The 22,940-nt window shown below is 47.0% G+C and overlaps 1 protein-coding gene across 1 annotated transcript in view; it reads right to left on the bottom strand.

Moving 5' to 3' along the window:
• RGS22 (regulator of G protein signaling 22) overlaps nt 1-22,940 on the bottom strand; it is a 140,009-nt gene that overhangs the window by 41,194 nt on the left and 75,875 nt on the right. The window contains exon 15 of the mRNA XM_055128220.1: nt 6,667-6,861. Within this exon, the coding sequence (XP_054984195.1) occupies nt 6,667-6,861 (195 nt within the window). The remainder of the gene's footprint in view (nt 1-6,666; nt 6,862-22,940) is intronic.

Here is a 22,940-nt window from a genome sequence, read left to right as displayed (position 1 = left end):
CTAGCACACATCCAAAAGAACAAAAGCAACCGCTGTTGGAGAGGATGTGGGGAGAAAGGGACCCTTCTACACTGCTGGTGGGAATGCCGGCTAGTTCAGCCCTTTTGGAAAACAGTATGGACGATTCTCAAAAAACTAGAGGTTGAGCTCCCATTTGACCCAGCAATACCACTGCTGGGAATATATCCCAGAAAAGCCAAAAAGTATAGTTGAAGTGACATATGCACTTATATGTTCACTGCAGCACTGTTTACAATAGCCAGAATCTGGAAAAAACCCGAGTGCCCTAGAACAGATGACTGGTTGAAGAAACTCTGGTACATCTATACAATGGAATACTATGCAGCTGTTAGAAAAAATGAGGTCATGACGTTTGCATATAAGTGGATCAACATGGAAAGTATCATGCTAAGTGAAATGAGTCAGAAAGAGAGAGACAGACATAGAAAGATTGCACTCATCTGTGGAATATAGAATAATAGACTATAAGACTAACGCCCAAGAATAGTAGAAATAAGTACCAGGAGGTTGTCTCCATGGCTTGGAGGCTGGTCTCTCATTCTGGGTAACTCAGGGAAGGGACCACCAAGTAAAATGTGGTTGGAGGTCATGTGGGGGAAGGGTGAGGCGGGCGGAATACAGACTAGAGACTGAACACAATGGCCACTCAACACCTTTATTGCAAACCACAACACCTAATCAGAGAGAGAGAACAAAAGGGAATACCCTGCCATAGTGGCAGGGTGGGGTGGGGGGAGACAGGACTGGGGAGGGGGGGAGGGATGTTGGGTTTACTGGTGGTGGAGAATGGGCAATGGTGAAGGGATGGGTTATCGAACTTTGTATGGGGGAAACATGAGCACAAAGATGTATGGATCTGTAACTGTACCCTCACGATGACTCTCTAATTAAAAATAAACTAATAAAAAAAAAGAAAAAAAGTGGTGGTGGCATAACTGGACAACCACATGCAAAAAAAAATGGGTTTAGATCTTGACCTATCACCATGCACAAAAATCTGATCAAAATGGATTAAAGACCTCAACATCAGACCAGAATCCATAAAGTACATTGATGATAAGGTCAGTAAAACCCTCCATGATATTGAGGCTAACGATATCTTCAAAGATGACACAAGCCACTGACCAACCAGCTGGAAACAGAGATAAACAAATGGGACTATATTAAGCTAAGAAGCTTCTGCACCGCAAAAGATACAGTGACCAAAATACAAAATCTACAGAATGGGAAAGAATATTCACCTAATACCCATCTGATAAGGGGTTGATATCAAGGATATATAAGGCACTGGTTAGAATCTTCATGAAGAAAACATCCAACCCCATCAAAAAATGGGGCGATGAAATGAACAGAAACTTTCTCAAGGAAGAAATCCAAATAGCAAAAAGGCACATGAAAAAATGCTCTTCATCACTAATCATCATAGATATGCAGATCAAAACAACTATGTGATACCACCTCACACCACAGAGACTGGCACACATCCAAAAAAACAGAAACAACTGCTGTTGGAGTGGGTGTGGGGAGAAAGGGACTCTCCTACACTGCTGGTGGGAATGCTGACTGGTTCAGCCCTTTGGGAAAACAGTATGGAATGGACGCTTCTCAAAAAATTAGAAATTGAGCTCCCGTTTAACCTAGTTTAACTCCTGGGAATATATCCTGGAGAGGCAAAAAAGTATAGTCGAAATGACATCTGCACTCAAATGTTCATTGCAGCACTGTTTACAATAGCCAGAACCTGGAAAAAACCCAAGTGCCCGAGAACCGATGACTGGTTAAAGAAACTTTGGTACATGTACACAATGGAATACTATGCAGCTGTTAGAAAAGATGAAGCCATGACCTTTGCATATAAGTGGATCAGCATGGGAAGTATCATGATAAGTAAAATGAGTCAAAAAGAGACAAATACTCATCTATGGAATATGAATTAACAGAATGGGAGACTATCACCCAAGAATAGTAGAGATAAGTACCAGGAGGTTGGCTCCATGGCTTGGAAGATGGCCTCACATGCTGGAGGAAAAGGTAGCTCAGATAGAGAAGGTAACACCAGGTAAAGTGTGGTTCAAGGACCTGCTGGGGATGGGAGATGCGCACTGAAGGTAGACTATAGATCGAACATGATGGCCACTCAATAACTCTATTGCAAACCACAACACCCAAAAGGAGAGAGAGAGAACAAAAGGGAATACCCTGCCACAGAGGCAGGGTGGGGCAGGATGGGGATGAGATGGGGGTGGTGGGAGGATACTGGGATCATCGGTGGTAGAGAATGGGCACAGGTGGAGGGATGGATACTCAAGCATTGTATGACTGAAACACAAGAACGAAAAGTAAGTCTGTAACTGTACCTCATGGTGATTCACTAAAAAATAAAAACAAAAAATAAACACAAATGCACACAGAAATAAAGGACAGGTGTCATAGGATATCACAGCCCATTTCTGGACACACCACTGATCTAATCAGCAACGGGACACGCTGGGTCACATGCCCGGCTACGACTCATTAGGACAGGACAATAGTTATGGATCAGGGACCCACAGATGAGGCAGAGCAGGCCAGATTCCATCCCTCTGGGAGCTGAGGCCTCCCGCTGTAGCAAGCATGGAGCCAGCCCACGTATGAAGGCTCACGGGAAGTCGCAGCCCTTATGTGCACATCAGTGACCTACTCAGAAAACCCCCAAAATACAAAACCAAAAATAAATTTTAGAATTGAAAGATTTATTCTACCCATCACCACCACCACCACCACCACCCGCCCTCTCTGTGTGTCTGAGTCACTCAGCTGTGCTCAGGACTTACTCCTGGTTCTGTACTCAGGGATCACTCCTGGTGGTTCTCAGGGGGAACAGCCCCTTAAAATAAATTTTTCTTCATTCCTTTTTTCCCTGCCTCCCTCCCTCCCTCCTTCCCTTTCTCCCTCCCTCCCTCCTTCCCTCCTTCCTTCCCTCCTTCCTTCCTTCCTTCCTTCCTTCCTTCCTTCCTTCCTTCCTTCCTTCCTTCCTTCCTTCCTTCCTTCCTTCCTTCCTTCCTTTCCCTTTTATTCTTTTATTTGTGGGCCACACCAAGGGGTGCTCAGAGCTTTCTCCTAATTCTGTGCCTAGGGGTCACTCCTGAAAGTGTCTTGGGGCCATATATGTGGTGCCAGAGATGGAGCCTGGGTCAGTTGTGTGCAGGTACCACTATACTATTGCTGCAACTATTTACCTATTATTAAAGCAAGTTGCCCCCACCTTTGAGAATTACTAATACGCAAAGTCTCTGGATTAGGGAAGCTACTAATAATTCAAAACTATTTATGTCATCTCAAGTACATATTCCTCTATACTATAACTCATACTTAAAATATAATGTCTGGAGAGAACTTTCTAAAATTCCAAATGAAAAATTAATTTTCCTAGGACTGAAGCAATAGCACAGCAGGTAGGGTGTTGGCCTTACACACAGCCAACCTGGGTTTGATTCCTTCATCCCTCTCGGAGAGCCTGGCAAGCTACCTGTGGCATATTCGATATGCCAAAAATAGTAACAACAAGTCTCACAATGGAGATGTTACTGGTGCCTGCTTGAGCAAATTGATGAACAACGGGATGACAGTGACAGTGACAGGGTAATCTACACATGTTTTTGTAAGAGAAAAGATTCAATGCTAAATTTCAGGACTAAGAGAGGTAAGAATGAACATTTAACAGGTGCAGTCGTTTAATTCAGTAAGCCAGGAATCAGAGAGCTAATGCAGGGGTTAAGTCACACGCCATGCATGAGCTGACCCCAATGTGATCCCCAGCACCACTGAGCACAGAGCCAGGAGTAGCTCCCAGGCACTGCCCACTATGGCTCCCCCAACCCAAAAAAAAACCAAACAAACAATAATAAATACATTTCCTCCCCACTTCTTATCAAGGAGAATAACAGTGTGGGGGGGGGAAGGGGGATATTCAAGGACTCAGACTAAAATTATAGGCTTTTCCCTGTATCCAAAGTTAAAGCTCCTGCTAAGAAATGGAAAGGGAATGGGCAGTGCCAGCAGAGTCCACTGCACAGCACTTTCTGACTGATCCCCACAAGAATCATAACCCAGGTTTCTGGATATATCTGTACACACAGAAGTAAAGTTTTGATGCTGACTTAACCTTTAGTTAGAAGACAACAGGGAAACTGGCCATAATAATAATAAAAATAAGAATGAAGTGGAGCAAGGAAAGCCTCTTTAGCTAGTCATGCTGGGAAAACTGGACAGCTACATGTAAAAACTAAACTCAGACCCCTAATGCTATGTACAAAAGTCAGATCAAAACAGATTAAAGACTTCGACATCAGACTTGAATCCATAATGTACATGGAAGAAAGCATAGGCAAAAACCTTCATGACATTGAAGTTAGAGGCATCTTTAAAGAAGAAACACCACTGACCAAGCAAATGGAAGCAAAGATGAAAAAAAAGGAGGGGATGGGGGAACTACGTTAAGCTAAGAAGATTCTGCACATCATAAGAAAAAGTGACCAACAGAAAGAGAGAGACAGACATAGAAAGATTGCACTCATCTATGGTATATAGAATAACAGAGTGGGAGACTAACACCCAAGAACTGTAGAAATAAGTACCAGGAGGTTGACTCCATGGCTTCGAGGCTGGCCTCACGTTCCGGGGAAAGGTCAACTCAGAGAAGCGATCACCAACTACATTGTAGTCGAAGGCCATGTAGGGGAAGGGAGTTGCGGGCTGAATGAGGGCTAGAGACTGAGCACAGCGGCCACTCAACACCTTTATTGCAAACCACAACAGCTAATTAGAGAGAGAAAACAGAAGGGAATGCCTTGCCACAGTGGCAGGGTGGGGTGGGGGGGGAGATAGGATTGGGGAGGGTGGGAGGGACACTGGGTTTACGGGTGGTGGAGAATGGGCACTGGTGAAGGGATGGGTTCCCAAACTTTGTATGAGGGAAGTATAAGCACAAAAGTGTATAAATCTGTAACTGTACCCTCACGGTGATTCTCTAATTAAAAATAAATAAATTTAAAAAAAAAAGTGACCAAGATACAAAGACAGCCCACAGAATGTAAAAAAATTATTCACTCAATACCTATATATTAATCTGATAAGGGATTAATATTAAAGATAAACAAGGCACTTGTATAACTTGACAAGAAAAAACATCATCCAACTTCATCAGAAAATTGGGAGAAGAAATGAACAGAAACTTCCTCAAGGCAAATAAAAAAATGCTCTTCATCACTAATCATCAGGGAGATGGAAATCTAAACAACAATGAGAAATAATCTCACACCAGAGATGGGCACACATCCAAAAGAACAAGAACAATCAATGCTGGCACAGATGCAGGGGGTAAGGGACTTCTCATTCATTATTGGTGGGAATGCCTACTGGTCCAGACCTTTTGGAAAACAATATGGATATTCCTTAAAAAACTAGAAATTGAACTCTCATTTGACCCAGAAAAAAACACTTCTGAGAATATACCCTAGAGACCCAAAAACACACAGCAGAAACACCATCTGCACTTCTCTGCTTATTGCAGCACTATTCACAATAGCCAGAATCTGGAAACGACTCGAGTGCCTGAGAACAGACAACTGGATAAAGAAACTATGATGCATCTACACAGTGGAATACTATACTACTGTTAGGAAAAATGAAGTCATGACATTTGCCTATAAATGGATGGACATGGAGAGTATCATGCTAAGTAAAATGAGTCAAAGGAGAGGGACAGATATAGAATGACTGCATTCATTTATGGGATATATATTTAAAAAAACAGCCTGAGGAGCTGGAGCAATAGCACAGTGGGTAGGGCGTTTGCCTTGCACACGGCCGACCCGGGTTCGATTCCCAGCATCCCATATGGTCCCCTGAGCACCGCCGGGAGTAATTCCTGAGTGTAAAGCCAGGAGTAACCCCTGTGCATCGCCGGGTGTGACCCAAAAAGCAAAAAAATAAAAAAATTAAAAAACAGCCTGAGACTAATATCCAAGGCCAGGGGAAACAGGGCCCAGGAGGACTAGTGAATGGTTAGAACCTACCACAAGTGTGTGAGGGACTGAGGGTAATTAAAATGGAGAAGGGACCAGTACGACAGTAATAGTCGGAAATGATCGTTTTGGACAGCAACTGGGTGTTGAAAATAGGTAAAGGGATATACATTGACAACCTTTCAGTTTCTGTATTGCAAACCACAATGCCCAAAGGGGGGGTGGAGAGAGAGAGAAAGAGAGAGAGAGAGAGAGAGAGAGAGAGAGAGAGAGAGAGAGAGAGAGAGAGAGAGAGAGAGAAGGAAAAAGAGCCTGGCATAGAGGAGGCAGGCTGGGGGAGGCAGGGTGGGGAGTATTGGTAGGGAACCTGGGAACACTGGTTCTGGGAAATGCACACTGGTGGAGGGTTGGGTATTGGAACACTGTATGGTCAAAGCCCAATCATGGACAACTTTGTAAGGGTCTGTCTCATGGTGATTCAATTAAAATATTGGAAAATAAAAATAATATAACAATAAGTTCATGGTGATGTAGTAGCTGTGCAACTGAAAAAAAGCATTGTAAACCATGACAATTCAATTTTTAAAATGAACTAAGCATTAAAACAAGGAAGTTAGTTCTCGGATGTGGGCCAGGGTACCTTTCTGTAATCATCCAGATCTGAGTTGATCATCATTGTCCAGGGCTCCAGGAGGAGGAGCAGGATATACTCCTCTGCTGCGTCAAAGAGATCTTCAAATGGCGGCTGCATCTGCATGTAAATTTCTCTCCTCTTTTCCTTTCTGAGTCTGATGTCAAAAGGGGCCGAAGGAGCCACATACGTGGCAAAAAGGTACTAAAAGAGGAAGGGGGAGAGAGAGGACGTTGGCAGCAGCCATGATAGGGATCAGCTTTCTCAGCAAAGTCATGTTCTTCTTTTCCTTAAATTCTTTTTTTAAAAAAAAATTATTAAACAGCCATCATTTATGAAGTTACTGGTCGTTGCATTCTAGGCATACAACAATCAATACCAATCACTCCACCAGTGTCCCCAGATTCCCTCCCCACCCCAACACCCCCCTCCACTCCCATCTGTCAACTTGACAGGCACATTATGAAGTTTCAGTGGTTGCTGTTTTGAACATTGTTTTCATGCTTCATGGTCTCATGTTTTCACTTCTGTTGAATCTGTGTTTTGGACATATGGCTAGGCCCCAACTCATATCACTGGTATAACTGAAGCCCTGATTTCTGTTCACCCATGACTTCCCATTCTCTTCTTCCCCTCACCGCCTTGATTTCTTTTCTTTTCTCCTCTCTACTGGGGTCAAGGCAAATTTAAGCATTTTCTCAAAGGCATTTTCCTAAGAGGTAAGTCCACAAACTCAAAAAAAAGATGTACAAACTACTAAAGATAAAGCACCATGTTTATTCAAGACTGGGTGTTCCATCCTCTTTATTTCTTCATCAATAACCAGGCAGCCACTAAGATTTTGCACAAGTCTGTGATTTGGTTGTGCAAACTTTTCTCAGAGTACTACCATGCATTATTAGGATGATCACAGTTTGCATGTCTACTTTTCCCCTTCTAGCCACGCTTTTCCAGGAGAGTGAAACCCCCTTTGAGGCCCACTTGAACTAGAAAGTTCTATATCTGTCTTCTATCTCAGAGACCCAACAGTCTATGGGCCCTACCCCAGTTCGGCTGCAGAATTCTTAAAACTGTGTCTGATGAATCTTTTCTACTGTAAAAATGTCTCCATCTGGTGTCCAATGTTGTAGGAGAGATGCAAGAAGGAAATAAGAGTGACTGGAGAAATATTCACGGAATTCCCAACTTCCCAGACAAAGCACGAAGGAGGCCTAAACTGTTTCTACTCATCTCTCATTTCTTAATAGCCATTTAAATCTGAGAAGAAATTTAACATTTTATTATTTATCTATTCCATCCTGGGCATGTAATACGTGGATGCACTAAATCTAAATGCAGTTTTACTATAAATCTCTGGTAAACTGTACTAAATTTCAATTTTAATTTCTATACTCAAGACCTTGAACCTGATAAAAAGCCATACTCTACTCAGGTGAGTGATAGATAGATGGAAAGATAGATAAATTCATTCCAGATATAACAGTCATGTGAAACTTATGCAGAAAATCTTTCAAAGGTTTAAATAATCCACATGTAATGACATAAGCATTTACCAAGTGACTACTATATCTTGCATCCTGGACAGATGCTATACATCACTGTCATCCATTGTTCATCAATTTACTCAAAGCGGGTGCCAGTAACGTCTTCATTTGTCCCAGCCCTGAGGTTCTAGAAGCCTCTCCTTACTCGTCTTTCCCAACAATTGGAGGCTCTTTCAGGGTCAGGGGAATGAGACGTGTTATTGATACTGTTTTTGGCATATCGAATATGCCATGGGGAGCTTGCCAGGCTCTGACATGCGGGCGGAATACTCTTGGTAGCTTGCTGGGCTCTCCGACATATATATATTGTTGGGGACACTGTACTGCAGACAGGAATATTTTCCCCTTTTCAGCTGCCTTCAGAAAATAATTTCAGAGGCAGTTTTCCTTTTCTCACAGAAGCCTGGCTGGTCTTTGACATGCAGATCTTAGGTGCTAGCCAGGCCTGACTTTTGACATTGTAGATTTCAGGCTCTGGCCCAGCCTAGTCTTTGGGATGTAGATTTCAGGTGCTGCTTAGTTTGTAATTGACATGTAGATTTCCTGTGGCAGCCCAGCCTGGTCTTTGGGATGTAAATCCGAGTGCTTTCAGCCCAAGGAAGGTTTCAGTTCTGGTTTTGTATCTTCTTTCCGGAGGCCTAGATTACTGGCCTGCAGGTACAAGGAAATAATGTTGCCTCAATGTTCCTGTAACATCTTTTGGTGCCTTTGGTGATGTCAATGTATTGCCCCCTTTGGAAGTGCCATGATCAATAAAAGGAGATCCACGAGGCCCTCTGCCTTTGCCAAGAGCCAGAGCGAGCCTGTTCCTCCATGAGACATATTTCTTCCGTGTTCCTTATCTCAGCGCCTCCGACCGCATGAACGTTCACACAACTATATATTTATATTTCCTTCTATGATCTTATGGAAAATGGGTAGGGAGTGTCTTATGATGTGGTCCAGGAATATGTTCACTCATGCGGGAGGCTCGGCCTGAGCGTGTGGAAAGCAGCCTGGAACATGGCAGTGGTTGCATAGTGGAGGCCGGCTGGGTCCCTTTGGGTGGGGAGGGCTCTCACCCACCCCACTCTGGGGCACCCCAAGTGGAAACAGCCTCTGGTGCAGAGTTCAGTGGCATGGTTTATACATACCAAGACAAATGAGTAATGGAACCATACTTAAAGGAGTCCACTGGTACTATATGCAAATGAAAACCAATGGTTACAGTACCACAATATAGCATGTTAAATCCAATTGACACATGCATTTTATGTAAGATGCTTAAAAACTACTTTGAATTCACCTATACCAGTTTCTCTGTAATTTCCCTGAGTCTTGTTGCTCCCACTGTTCTGTACAAAGAGAACATACTGTCCCTTCAACCATGGTCACGCCCTCTCCCCCATGCACTAATCTGCTAGGAGAATGTAGTTATTCTTCAGAAATAACATAGGGTCCTCAACAACTTCACTCCCACCTGTCTCCAAACCATCCTTTTCTACTGCTCTGCCTTGGAACGAAAGGAAGCATGTAGGTGTCCTCTCTTGGACAAGGAGGTCTTTGAGGGGAAATGCTGCAGCTGGGGCTAGAAAGATAGGTGGGTAGGGCACTTGCCATGCATGAGCCAACCCGGGTTGGATCCCTGGCATCCCAGATGGTACCCTGAGCACCACTCAGGAGTAACCCCTGAGCAATTCCTGGTATGACACCCCACCACCAAATAAAACCAGAAAATACTGCAGCCTCTTTAGTTGTGATTTGTTGAATGGCAGTGAATCAAAGGAAAGAAAGAAGAAAGAAAGAAAGAAAGAAAGAAAGAAAGAAAGAAAGAAAGAAAGAAAGAAAGAAAGAAAAGAAAGAAAGAAAGAAAGAAAGGAAGGAAGGAAGGAAGGAAGGAAGGAAGGAAGGAAGGAAGGAAGAGAAGGAAGGAAGGAAGAGAAGGAAGAAAGAAAGAAAGAAAGAAAGAAAGAAAGAAAGAAAGAAAGAAAGAAAGGAAAGAAAGAAAGAAGGAAAGAAAGAAAAGAAGAAAGAGAAAGAAGAAAAAGAGAGGGAAGGAAGGAAGGAAGGAAGGAAGGAAGGAAGGAAGGAAGGAAGGAAGGAAGGAAGGAAGGAAGGGAGGAAGGGAGGGAGGGAGGGAGGGAGGGAGGGAGAAGAGAGAAAGAAAGAAAGAAAGAAAGAAAGAAAGAAAGAAAGAAAGAAAGAAAGAAAGAAAGAAAGAAAGAAAGAAAGAAAGAAAGAAAGAAAGAAAGAAAGAAAGAAAGAAAGAAAGAAAGAAAGAAAGAGGGAAGACTCATGTAGTGGTAGGGAAAGGCAAAGGTTCAGAAATTCATTTCAAGAGAAGCTCATCCTTAACTGGTCTTTAAAGACCACAGAACAAGAGAAGGGAGGTGGTGAGAAAGTGATTCACGATGATGAAAATGAAAGGGGTTTGGTCGCCTATGGAGAGAATCTAACTCAAGTAGTAACGCTAGATGGAGGAAAGAGCTGGGTGGGGAGAGTTCTATGAAGGACCCCGGGCCCCAGAGCTCACTGCTGGATTTTTTTTCACCTAGAAGTAAAAAAAAAATGGGGCTGCCCCAAATCATGACATCAGTGAATGTCACAAATAAATGACTGTGGAGGAGAGAAACGGTTCAAAGAGCTCAAGAGTTGAGGCTCTTAAATCATTTCAACAGCCAAACAAGCAATGTAATGCCATCTGAGTTTTGCAATAGCCTAGTAACTAGTCTTCCAGATTTGGCTGATCTCTGCTTTCCTTCAGACTTTGCTGATCAAGCAAACCAAGGGATCCTTTAGCACATCACTCTCTTCTCTACAGATGCTCCGGGAATTTTCTCTCACATAGAATAAATACCCAGATCCTTCCAGCGACCTATAGGTGGAGTGTCTGGAAGTTTCTAAGTCTGTGGGGACAAGGAGTATAGTTTATTATTATTATTATTATTATTATTATTATTATTATTATTATTACTACTACTACAACTACTATTGTCATCATCATCATTATTATTAGAACTGAAGTTCTCAAAATACCCTGAAGTCAGGGATGGACTCAATAGGTGACCCAAGTAAAGTAACTGCTAAGGTGTCACCGTATACCCAGCAAAAACACCTCTCCAATTGGAAACAAAATAAAGATTAAAGAGAGAGAGAGAGAGAGGGGGAGGGGGCCCTAGTTAAAAGCAGAACTGAACAGGGCAGAGCAAAAAGCATAAATACGTAGGTCCTATAGAATTCAATGAACAAAGCCAGATAAAACAGTAAAAGTCCCTGAAAAAAAAAGAAGTCAGATAAATAATAAAACAAGGCAGGAGACTGTAACATGAGCAGAAGGAAGTGTTGGTTTCAACGCAGAGGGCTGGAGAGACAGGACAGTATTCAGGCCATTTGTCTTGCATGTGGCTGCCCCTGGTTCAATCCCAGGCACTGTACATAATCCCCTGAGCATCACCAGAAGTGATCCCCGAGTGCAGTCAGGGGAAAGCCCTGGCAGCAGGGTATGGTCCCCAAACCAAAAATAAATAAAATAGACATAGTAAATCAGCAGGGTCTTGACATCTGAGCTGTAAACTCAAAGTTTGTTGCTTTTGTGGCTGTTATTGTTGTTGGGAATTACGCCCAGCAGTGGCTGGGAATGGAACCCTCTGAATGGAACCAAGCCCAGCGCTTGGTCATCTTCAGTTTTGCGATGGGGATGGGAGCGTGGGTCTCATTTCTAGCCAGCTCCAGCTTCCCATTTCCTGACATTACCATCCCCTCAAGGCTCCCAATTGTCCCCTGGGCCTCTCCACTTCCGCAGATTTCATCTCCCTTGATTTCCTTAGTGACTGTGTCTGAACCCACCTTCCCAAAGTTTCCGTCCGCTTCCTTTGACACCAAAACTGACCAAGTAACATTCTTCTCCCCTTTGTAAGTCATTCCCGGGACGGGCCATGTCCACAAAGCCTCACGCTACTTCTCTCTCCTTTCTCTACAAGTCTCCCTCCCAATCGCTCACCCGGTCTGCCGTGACAATCTGGTGCCCATGCCAATGAAGCCACTTGCTGAGACCCTGCACCACATAGCCACCGGCTCATAAGCACCTGTCCTCCTGTTTGGCAATGCACCCACTTTCGCTGTGTTGAGTTCCCTTCTCACGTGCTCTCTCTCCTGCCTTCACATTCTCTCCTCACCCTGCTCCCATCGCCTATCCCGCTCACAGGCTGCTCTGCCATTCCCCTGCACTATAAACCCCCTCTGTTCAACCCGGTTTGCTTCTCGCTTCAGTCCATCCAGTGTGCTGGGCACGCACTAGCATAAGGCGCCAAGGCCCTCTCTCTCGTCTGCCTTTGGCCTCTGCCCCCATCTGCTGAGCTTGGAATTCGTTCTAGAGGACTCTCAAGTCAGGCTGGGGTGTCCTTCTGTGTGGAGAGCGAATGATGGCTTCAAAGGCCTCAGCCATACCCAAGGATTTAGTAGTCGCGTGCAAGTGAAAGAAACCCAGATGCAATAGACTGAAAACTGGTTTCTCTTCCTGACTCGGAAGCAGGAGTGTTCCTCTAGGCACCTCTTAACAGAGCTACAAAGGAAGCTCAGGGGCTGTCCCATGCAAGGGCCTCAGGACACAGTGATCTTCCCCAAGCTCCCCAAAACTTCTCCCTTCCTGCTGCTTCTGGTTCCACCAATGGAACCTTTCCTGGCTTCCCTCTCCCTTCCTCCTCTGTTAAGCACGTCCTAGAAATTCAAGTCCAAGGAGGCAAAGCGTCAGCAGAGGAGGAAATAAGTGTGAGCGGTTCCTTCCTAGCAGGGACCAAACTTCGGCTGAGCATCCTGTACAGGCTGAGAGCTGCTCCTAGGCCCTCCCCGCCTCCACTCTGCTCTCAAAACTGAAGGGCCCATGTGTGCGAGCTGACTGCGCACGCCCATGGTCTGGAGGGGTCATCACTCAGGGGCCGGGTGGGCCGACTCTGGCTTCAGCCCGCTGTCCCTGCCTAGTCATTAATAGTTCCCTTTCCATCCTTGACAGAAGCCTGTTTTGGATGAGAATATCACAGTGTTCAAGGTCTGCCCTGGCGCAATCACATCGAGAAGTGTCTCTACAAATCAGACTCCTGCAAAGGCCTGGCGCACATCTGAAGCCCAAAGAACGGGCCGCTAGAGATGATTCTTGCAGAGATACTCAAAGACCCCCGTGGGTCTGATTCATAAGCCCTCGGGTTGAAGAGTGATCATGAAAATCTGGCAACAAGTTCTTGAGAATGTGGAGTGAAGCTGTGAGACATCCCCGTGGGGAAAGAAAGGAGGGCACGAAGCCCCCGCTGGGGGTTTAAATGCACTTCCTCTAGGTCAAGGGCAACAATGCCAGGGAGCGAGAGATGGAGGGGGCAAGCAAGAGGGCTGAGGAAGTAACACAGGGGCCACGGGCTCCTCTGTGCCGGAGAGACCAAGTGTCTGTCCAGTCAAAACCAGTAGATCCAACTCCGAGCGAAGCCTGAGACCCAAACTACAGTAACTAATGTCTAAAACATAACTATCGAGGAGGGAGGCTGTGAGATGGGAGGAACCAGGGGTTCTGGAGGGAAGGGCACGGGGCATGGGCTGGGCTGGGAACCATGTGTGCCTGTCACCCGCTGGAAACAACCATGCGACAGGGTCTAAATAAAATGTTTAAAGACAAATAAATAAAAGCATTTCCTCAACCTGACAGCACCTATAAGTCCAGGTTTTCATTTCCCTCCCAGCTGGTTGTTTGTTTGTTTGGGTCTCTTACATCCAGTTCACTCTCAAATTCTTTTTTTTTTCTTTTTGGGTCACACCCGGCGATGCGCAGGGGTTACTCCTAGCTCTGCACTCAGGAATTACTCCTAGCAGCGTTCAGGGGACCATATGGGATGCTGGGAATCGAACCCAGATCGGCCGCATGAGTTAGAGCACCAACCCCACTGATAACCTCCCCTCCTGCCTTTACAAGTCTTGGGCAAAATCACATGACAGAAAAAATTAGAACCCAGCCTGCAAAGCCATCCTGCTGTGGGTCCCCCAGCCCAGAAGAGCTCTTCTTAGAGGCTCACGCTCTTCACGGCCCCTTCACCTCTCCAGGGTGGTCCGGGTCAAAGCGGTGGGGGCGGAGGAGGAGAAGAAAATTTAACTTGACTTTCCATTCTTTACTATACACCTTGACTGCACAGTGCATTCAACGGAATCATGCCATTAAAATCCTACTGTCTTTCTGAAGTTTCTACACATCGAGAACCAATCAAAGAAACCGATCACTGTTACAAACACGAGGGCTACCATCACATATCTGAAACAAAATCAGAAAGCTTGAACCCTGGGCCAGAGTGGTAGGTAGTACAGAGGGTGGGGTGCTTGCCCTGCATGTGACTAAGCCAGCACCACATATGGTCCTCCAAGACCTGGAAGGAAAGAGGGAGGGAGGGAGGGAGGGAGGGTGAAGGAAGTTGGGAGGAAGGCATGAAAGGAGGGAAGGAAGGAAGGCATGAAAGGAGGGAACGAAGGAAGGAAGGAAGGAAGGAAGGAAGGAAGGAAGGAAGGAAGGAAGGAAGGAAGGAAGGAAGGAAGGAAGGAAGGAAGGAAGGGAGGGAGGGAGGGAGGGAGGGAGGGAGGGAGGGAGGGAGGGAGGGAGGGAGGGAGGAAGGAAGGAAGGAAGGAAGGAAGGAAGGAAGGAAGGAAGGAAGGAAGGAAGGAAGGAAGGAAGGAAGGAAGGAAGGAGGGAGGGAGGGAGGGAGGAAGGAAGGGAGGGAGGGAGGAAGGGAGGGATAGAGGAAGGGAGGAAGGGAGGAAGGGAGCAAGGAAGGAAGGAAGGTAGGAAGGAAGGAAGGAAGGAAGGAAGGAAGGAAGGAAGGAAGGAAGGAAGGAAGGAAGGAAGGGAGGAAGGGAGGAAGGGAGGAAGGGAGGAAGGAAGGAAGGAAGGAAGGAAGGAAGGAAGGAAGGAAGGAAGGAAGGAAGGAAGGAAGGAAGGAAGGAAGGAAGGAAGGGAGGGAGGGAGGGAGGGAGGGAGGAAGGGAGGAAGGAAGGAAGGAAGGAAGGAAGGAAGGAAGGAAGGAAGGAAGGAAGGAAGGAAGGAAGGAAGGAAGGAAGGAAGGAAGGAAGGAAGGAGGGAGGGAGAAAGAAGGAAGGAGGGAGGGAGGAAGGAAGGAAGGAAAGTTGGCTAAAGACCACCTTTAAAATCTTTGTCAAGATGATGAAAATGACTTTTGAGCTGAAGGAAACCACCTTTCAGGTGGACTGCAAAGCTCCTGCTTATGGAGAGCTAATAATAGTCTAATTAAGGATTAGAAAATGTTGAACCTGGCTAACCACGGCCTCTTGGGTCACTTGCCTTTTAAATTTTTTTCTTTTGATTGACCACCCAGTTCTTCCTTTGGAGCCTCTGTGAGGAACAACAATGTAGCTAATGTTGGAGAAGGAAAAAACGCTTCCTTCATCCCGATTCACATTAAAGCCTGTTGCATTCAAGCTCCGGGCCCGCGCAGCTGCAGCCGACAGGAGTCCAACTTAAACATGAACCTGGGATGCTTTAACCACCGGGCAGCGGCAACAGTTTGGAGAAGGGACACAAGTGCTGTCTGTGTGATCCGCCTCCCTGGCACGGCGCAGAGCAGGCTCTAAAGCCCATCGCTCCTGGAGACGCTCAAAGGTTATGCAATCAGGAAGCAGGCGCCGGCCGCCTGCCCAGACCGCTCGGCACCTGTGCCTGTGACTCACTTTCTTGGCGGCTCTGTCAGGTTTGGGGGGGATAGCAGAGGGGGGTGGGGGGGGGCGGCGCCTGGGGAGAGGCGATAGCTCCCTCTGAAAATTCTGGCAATTAACTTTCTCTTTTAATTAAACTCTCAAGCCCCCCATGATGGTTAAACAGGAAAACAGGATGAGAGACAGAGACAGAGACAGAGAGAGACAGATGCAGCAATGATGGAATTCGAACAGGAGAGAGCACCGGATTAAAGATGGAGATTTCTCACTAGGAGAAAGTGCGATCTGAGGAAAGGAGTATTTTTCTACTTATTTATGCCAGATCGCTTCTTGGCACTCTAGGGGTGAAAAAATTAATAAAATCCCGAGACATGTTTTTGTATTTGCCTCTTGAAGGCCATCTCAAATGCTTCGTTAATTGGAGCCAATAAGTCAGAGACAACAGCTGTACTGTACCTCACAGGAAGTGGCTCGAGTTATGGAATAGGACATTTCCCACTGCAAATTTAATGTTTTTCCAGCCCCAAGGTTTTCTCATGCAAGATTTCAGCACGGCCACTTTACAGTCTTCAAAATCATCTTGAAAGTATATGTTAGCGAACATATTCTTGGATGGAAGTGAATTCCAGTCTCTTTTCAGATATATCATAATGCATTCCAGACATCCTACCCACCACACACACACTCACACACACACAAACACACACGCACATCCATCTTACCAACTCTCAGAGTCTAGAGTTTTCTTACTGCACTGTAACACCTGGATAAACAATACCTAAGAAAGGAGAATTTGGAAGAAGGGAATGGTTAACTGAATTTATTCTTGGTTTTAAACAGTGTCAGAAGTGTGGGTTGGAGGGGGGGGACCCAAAACAAAACACCATTTCTACAACGATGTGTGCTGTTTGGATTTTTCATTGTACCAAGGCCTGACTGATGACAGGTCGGGGATGGGACGCCAATGACTGTGCTGCAGAAGCACCAGCAGAGTCTCCCGGCTGTGCCAAAGGTGAGCAGAGCCTTCAGGAAAGCGTCAGCGAGGGCCCGTGATGAGCTGCAGCCTGACACCCGTCTGTGTTCCAAGGAAAACAAGCCCCGATCTTGGAGCCTTAAAAGGCAACGTTGAGAAGAATACCAAATGTTGGCGCACATGTGTTGACTTGTCATGTTCCATTTCAGCTGCTAGTCCTGCTCCTGGGAGGCCGTCCCGGACTTGGTTTGGATGCGTTTGTTTTCCTGATGCGTGTCCGCTCCATGCGGGGCTGCCCGGGCGACAGCACACCTGGGTGACACCACACGGGGGTGCATCTTGTTCTGTCACCAACGGGTCAGGGCTGGAAGCGAGAAAGTTCCGAACTTCAACTTTGGAACTGGAGGGCTTCTGACGGACCCCTGTGTCCACCCGGACAAGGACATGCCCAAACATGAACATGGCTAAATCCTAGTGCTAGACTGCAGGACGGACCCCTGGCAGGGGCACCTGACCTGCTCCACAGAAAGCGGGGAGATTAAAAAGTCCATTTGCCATCTAAAAACTCCTCGAAGCAGTCCAAGGAAGAAGAGGAAAAGCATTCATGCTGCCGCACGCGGGGTCTAGTTCAAAAGGCCTCTTGGGGACCCGTTAGGCTGCGGCAGTGGTGAAAGAGAGCAGAAAGATGAGACATCTGTCCAGTTCTTCGCATGACTGTCCACGGTGTCCACTAAGGCAGTGCAGGAAAAAGCAAGCTGTCTACTGCTGCTACTTCTACTGGTAGCTTGGGATTCTGCCAGCTGGACAGGGGAGGGTCAACAAAGACCCAGCCAGTCCCGTTCCCCTTCCCCTCCCCACCCCCGCCACCCCGCAGGTGCAAACATTAGCCACTAAGCGTATGGCACGGGGTTCACGTGCTCTAAAGGCAAGGCTGCTGAGATACTTGCTCATCGGCATCTCCCAACACTTGCCAGGCAACAAGGTGCTGGGGGTCAGGGAACCGAGGGGCTGCCGCTTTGCTGCTTGGCCAGATGCAAGCAAGAGGTGGTGTGAGCAGCCTCGTGAGGGACAGAGCGAAACTAAGGGTTGAGGGTGGGAGTCTCTGGCCTCCCCATTGGAGAGGCTCAGGTGCAGGGGCTGTCTTGGAGAAGTGGAGCAGTGGCAGGAATCACAGTTGCAGGTGGTCTGGGGGGCTCCGGGGCAGGCTGGGGCCGGCTGGCGCCAGCTCACAAGACCAAACCCATGCATTTTCAGAAACTCGGGGAGCTGGTTGGTCAGGCCCCTCCTTCCCCAAAATTAAAAGGCATACATGTATAAGGAAAGCTGGCAGAAAGCAAAGATACTGGATTCCTCAAAGCTCATCTCTTTCTGTGGATTAAGGGGTTGCGTGGCACCATGTCCATGAGGCCTCACGTCTATCCAGGATGCCTTGTGAAGGCCACAGTGCTGCAGGACCAGTGCGAGTCGTTCAGGCGCCTCAGACCGAGAGCTTGAAATCATCAGCGGGGGATGATCGGAGGAGGAGGTTATACAGCATAAATGTTACCCAAGGGGGGCCTCGCCACAACCTAAAAGGCACATGTTCTTCTCCCCTCCGAGAGGGGCATCACAGCAAGAGAAACGATCAAGAAGAGAAGCAAATGACAACAACTACTTTGAATATTTGCTAGAGGCAAAGCCACAGACCAGAATAAACCAATCCACAGTAGAACTGGTGCCCGTTGGTATCAATATCACACTGTTATCGGTGTGCTGAACCAAATTCCATTTAAAAGCAATGGATACAGCCCTGTTCTTGGAGGGGTGGGAAGGAGAGCATTCCAACGGCTCATTCCTGGCGATACTTGGGGCTCAATGTTGGGGGATCAATGCAAGAACCTGAGGGCATGGTGCGCTCAGGCCTTGCAGTGCTGGGGACCACCAGAGTCACCCAGAGCTCAGATGCCACCAGGGCTGCACCTGGTGATGCTGGGGTGGGCGGTGCTGTCCTGGTTTCAAACTCAGGTCCCAGCTCATGCCAAGCACGTGCCCCGACTGAGCTCTCTCCTGGCCCAGGATAGTTCCTTTCCAACAGTTAAACTGAATAAAGCTGAACTCTCTAAGAGGCAAGTACGCTGTGCTGTGAAATGACTAACACTCAGAGCATCTTCATGTGGGAGAGAGCAACGTTGAGGTTCCAGTGCTCAAGTTTACTCTAGTCCCATGAGTAAATTAGAAGAGTTGACGAGTTTAGTGCGCAGAAATGTGCTCACTTGACCAACTCTGCGACAAGGAGACATTAAAGAACATGAGAGGCAAAGCCATACAAAGAGGAACAGCATCTGCACCCCAGCAAGCCCAGTCACCCCACACATCGTCGGACCCGTGACACTGTCACACCAATGCAGAAACACAGGCCGTGCGACGTGGCCTTCTCAGTCGAGCTCCATGAATCTCAGCTGGATCTGATGTGAAACAAGATGAAACAAGTCCTAGAAGCGCTCAAGGTCAAGAGTCCTGGGTGCGGGGGGGCGGGAGGGGGTTATAAAAGGAGCATACATGCCCCGATATGGGACACTTTCGGAAATCTCCAGATATTTATGACCACAAACAGAGCAGTCTGTTTGCATGACCATTCACAGCCCCAGCAGGCATAGAACCTCATTATCTGAGTTCATATGAGGCAGAAAAGAAAATAATGAGCAAAGTCCCATGTTTTTATTTCTGCAAAAGGAGGAAAAAATGATGATTTTTAATGACTTCTCATGTCCTACGAGGCACTCAAAAACACGGCTGAGGGGCCATGCCAGAGGGAATAAATCACAGCTGAGGCGTTCCACAAGGGGGGAGGGTGTTTCACAGGAGGGACTGTGGGGCTTTTCAGCGAGGGCTCAAGCAATGGGCTGGAGAGATTGCAACACCCGGAGGCCGAGGTGAATTCCTGGGGGGCCCCACACACCAGAACACACTGAAATGCCCTGGCAATTACTCGCCTGCCACTAAGGGGAAGACAGTGGTAACAAGAACCTCACCAGATGCCAGTAGAAGGAAAGACTAACACAAACTTGAATCACTCCGGACGGAGTGAAAAATCAGAAGGGAAAACAGAACATAATCAGCATCGCCAAGCACAAACCAAAGGCTCAGGGGACACAACAGATACAGCCTGAGTCCAGCTAGGGCCAGGTGATTAAGTGAGGGAACAGAATAAATAACCAAACACAAGGAGCCATTATAAAGATGTTTAAGGCAACTGAAGGTACAACTAAGCATTTCATTTTGATCATTTTATTTTTTCAAAATGAAAAACAAAGTTTCAGCTGATGAAAACAAAATGGGTATTTAAACTAATGGAATTACTTAAGCGCTAATAAAAAAATAATTTCTTGAACAAAGAATAATTCGACGAGAAAAGCATGACGCTATTAGCAAGTTTGGCTTTTGAAAAAATAAAAAACCTGCCTCAAAATGATGCTAATCCATGCAAATGAAGCACAAAATGATCCAGAGAACATGAGCATGGGGAAACCCCAAGACGACTGGGGAAGTGTGGACACTTCTCAGTGAGAAAACCGAAGGTCAAAGAGCGCAGGTGTTTCCACCCACCAAGCCACCACCAATAAAGCAACTAAACTAAAACAGATTCTGGCGTTCCCCGTGGGACCGGTTAACTGTCAGGTCCCCACGAGTGGTGCCTGTGCCTGGTGTCTGGGAGCATGAGGTTGAACCCAGGCGCACAGGAGGAGTAACCGAGCTGGCGCCCTTCGGGTATGTGGTCAAAGGCAATCTCTGTCAGGTACCCCTTCCTGGAATGTCACTGTGACCAGGGCCTCTTCTTACACAGAGCATTCTTTTGGGGGAGGAAGGGCTGGCAGTTCCACGTAAGCATGCACGGATGCAGGGCTGCTCAGGCCCTGCTCTGCCAGGGCTTACCTAGGCCACCCCACAGCGGCCTCCTTGGTTACATCTAGCAGTGCTTTGGGGACCACGGGGCACCAGGATCAAATTAGAGTCACCCAGAGGCGTGGTACGTGCCATGACCCCTGTACTCTTTCTCTAGCTCCTTCAGTGGCACATTCTTTTGCTGCTGCCATTGTTGGGCTCACATCCGGTGGTACTGGGGGTGGAGAAGAACCAGGGATGTATCAGTTGGTGCTCAGGGGTCACACAGTGCCAGCGGCTGGACCCAGGTCCTCATCCAAGCAAAGCCCAGGCTGTATCCCTGAATGAAAGCCCTGGCCCTGGAACATTTTTTTTTCTTGCTGCTACGGGAAGCCATTCTGCACCTGTCTGTTCTGAAGGACAATGCCCTGGTTTCAGTTTGTTCTCATGTCTGGTGTCTGATGTCTGATGATGATGAGTTTCAGCTTTGAGGAGAAAAACCTTGCTTTCAAAGTTCCCTGGGCAAAGGCAGGGGGTGGGAGGGACAGATAGTCCCCACTATTGAGGTGGAGAAACCTGTTAGAGTTTTTAATTAAAAGCGAAGGCAGGACTGGAGCTCTAGTGAAGGGAGTGGGGTGCTTGCCTTGCACGGGGCTGACTCAGGCTCAATCCTTAACACCCCATATGGTTCCCCAAGCACTGCCAGGAGAGGTCCCTGAGCACAGAGCTGGGAGTAAAACCCAAGCAGTGCCGGGTGTGGCTCCAAAGTTCAAAAACTAAATATGGGGGCTGGAGCGATAGCACAGCGGGTAGGGCGTTTGCCTTGCAAGCGGCCGACCCAGGTTCGATTCCCAGCATCCCATATGGTCCCCTGAGCACCGCCAGGGGTGACTCTTGAGTACAGAGCCAGGAGTAACCCCTGTGCATTGCCGGGTGTGACCCAAAAAGCAGAAAAGAAAAAAAAATCAAAACCTAAATATGAAAGGAAAGTCAGGCAATCAATCAGAGTAAGTTTGAGAAGACAATGTTGATCATTGCTAAAGCCATTTGGGATATGTGGTTCAAAAAACTATTCACTGAAAACTGAAAAATTACAAGGCCTGACTAGCCATCACATCTGAATAACAAAAAACGCCTAAAATTTGTTCTTCAATGGGTTGATAAAAAAAACCTGCCAATCAGTTAACTCATCTGCTAAATACGGGAGCATTTCCGCCGAGCTGAACACCCGGCCAGTCCACGCAGTGGGCTGTGTGCAGGGACTGGGGGCTGCCCGGGGAAGGGAGGTGAAAGGCTGGAAATGGACGCTTAACTTCATAAAGATATTTTAAAGCAGTGAGGTGAAACACTGAACAAAGTTATTGACAAATACCTCTTTTCTATAAGAGACAGGAAGAAAAAATGATTTGAAGCTCAGAGGCAAGTCTGGAGTTGGAGCGCTTGGTTCTCATTCCAGGTTCACCTATGGCCAAACCCAGAGCCTCCGGGACGAATCCCATCCTCTGATGTTTCCTAATCCACCCTCTGATGTTTCCTAATCCACGAGGGAGGGATAAGCCCACTATTGGCCTCTCGGAAGTGTCCAGAGTTAAAATCATGCACGGGAAAGCTCTGCTGTGTTTACTCGCCCACCCGGGGCCTGGCTCTGCCAACTCACATCTAAATCTCTGAGGAGATTCCAAGACAAGCAGCTAAAACTCCTGGACACTCTGGCCTCCCAACCGGGAACTCTGGGGTGCCCTTGAAAGCGGGGCAAGGGCCAAGTCTCCACACTGCCAAAGCCCCAACAGCCACACCCACCTCCCACTGATGCAGCCACGCCAACTTCACTACTTCACTAACACTCGTGGTTTGAGACACCCCATGTCCAGGGTGAGAACGCCGGGGTCTTTGGAAATCAGGTGCACAGTCTCCCCCGCCACATCCTGAAATTTCAGGAGCCCAGGAAGCCATGTGCTCCTCCCAAAGCCCCCACCATGTCCCAGACCACAGACTCTAAAGTGTCTGAACCACGTGGCTGCAAATACAGCCACGCAACATCTTCGAATTGATCGATACTGAAATTCCAGTAGGTGCACACTGAATTATACAGGAAACCAGCATAGAAGCCAACTAAACTCAACAAACAAAACACTGAGGGTCCAATTAGCAACAAAAAGCTTAGTAAAGCCTTAGACAAGGACCAGGAACCCTGTGGGGAGATCGAATACAGGTGAGATATAACAGTTTTC

This window comes from Sorex araneus, chromosome 2, assembly GCF_027595985.1.
Source record: "Sorex araneus isolate mSorAra2 chromosome 2, mSorAra2.pri, whole genome shotgun sequence".
Classification (NCBI taxonomy): Eukaryota; Metazoa; Chordata; class Mammalia; order Eulipotyphla; family Soricidae; genus Sorex; species Sorex araneus.
Note: the sequence above shows the minus strand (reverse complement) of the source record. Positions and strands in the feature narration are given on the sequence as shown.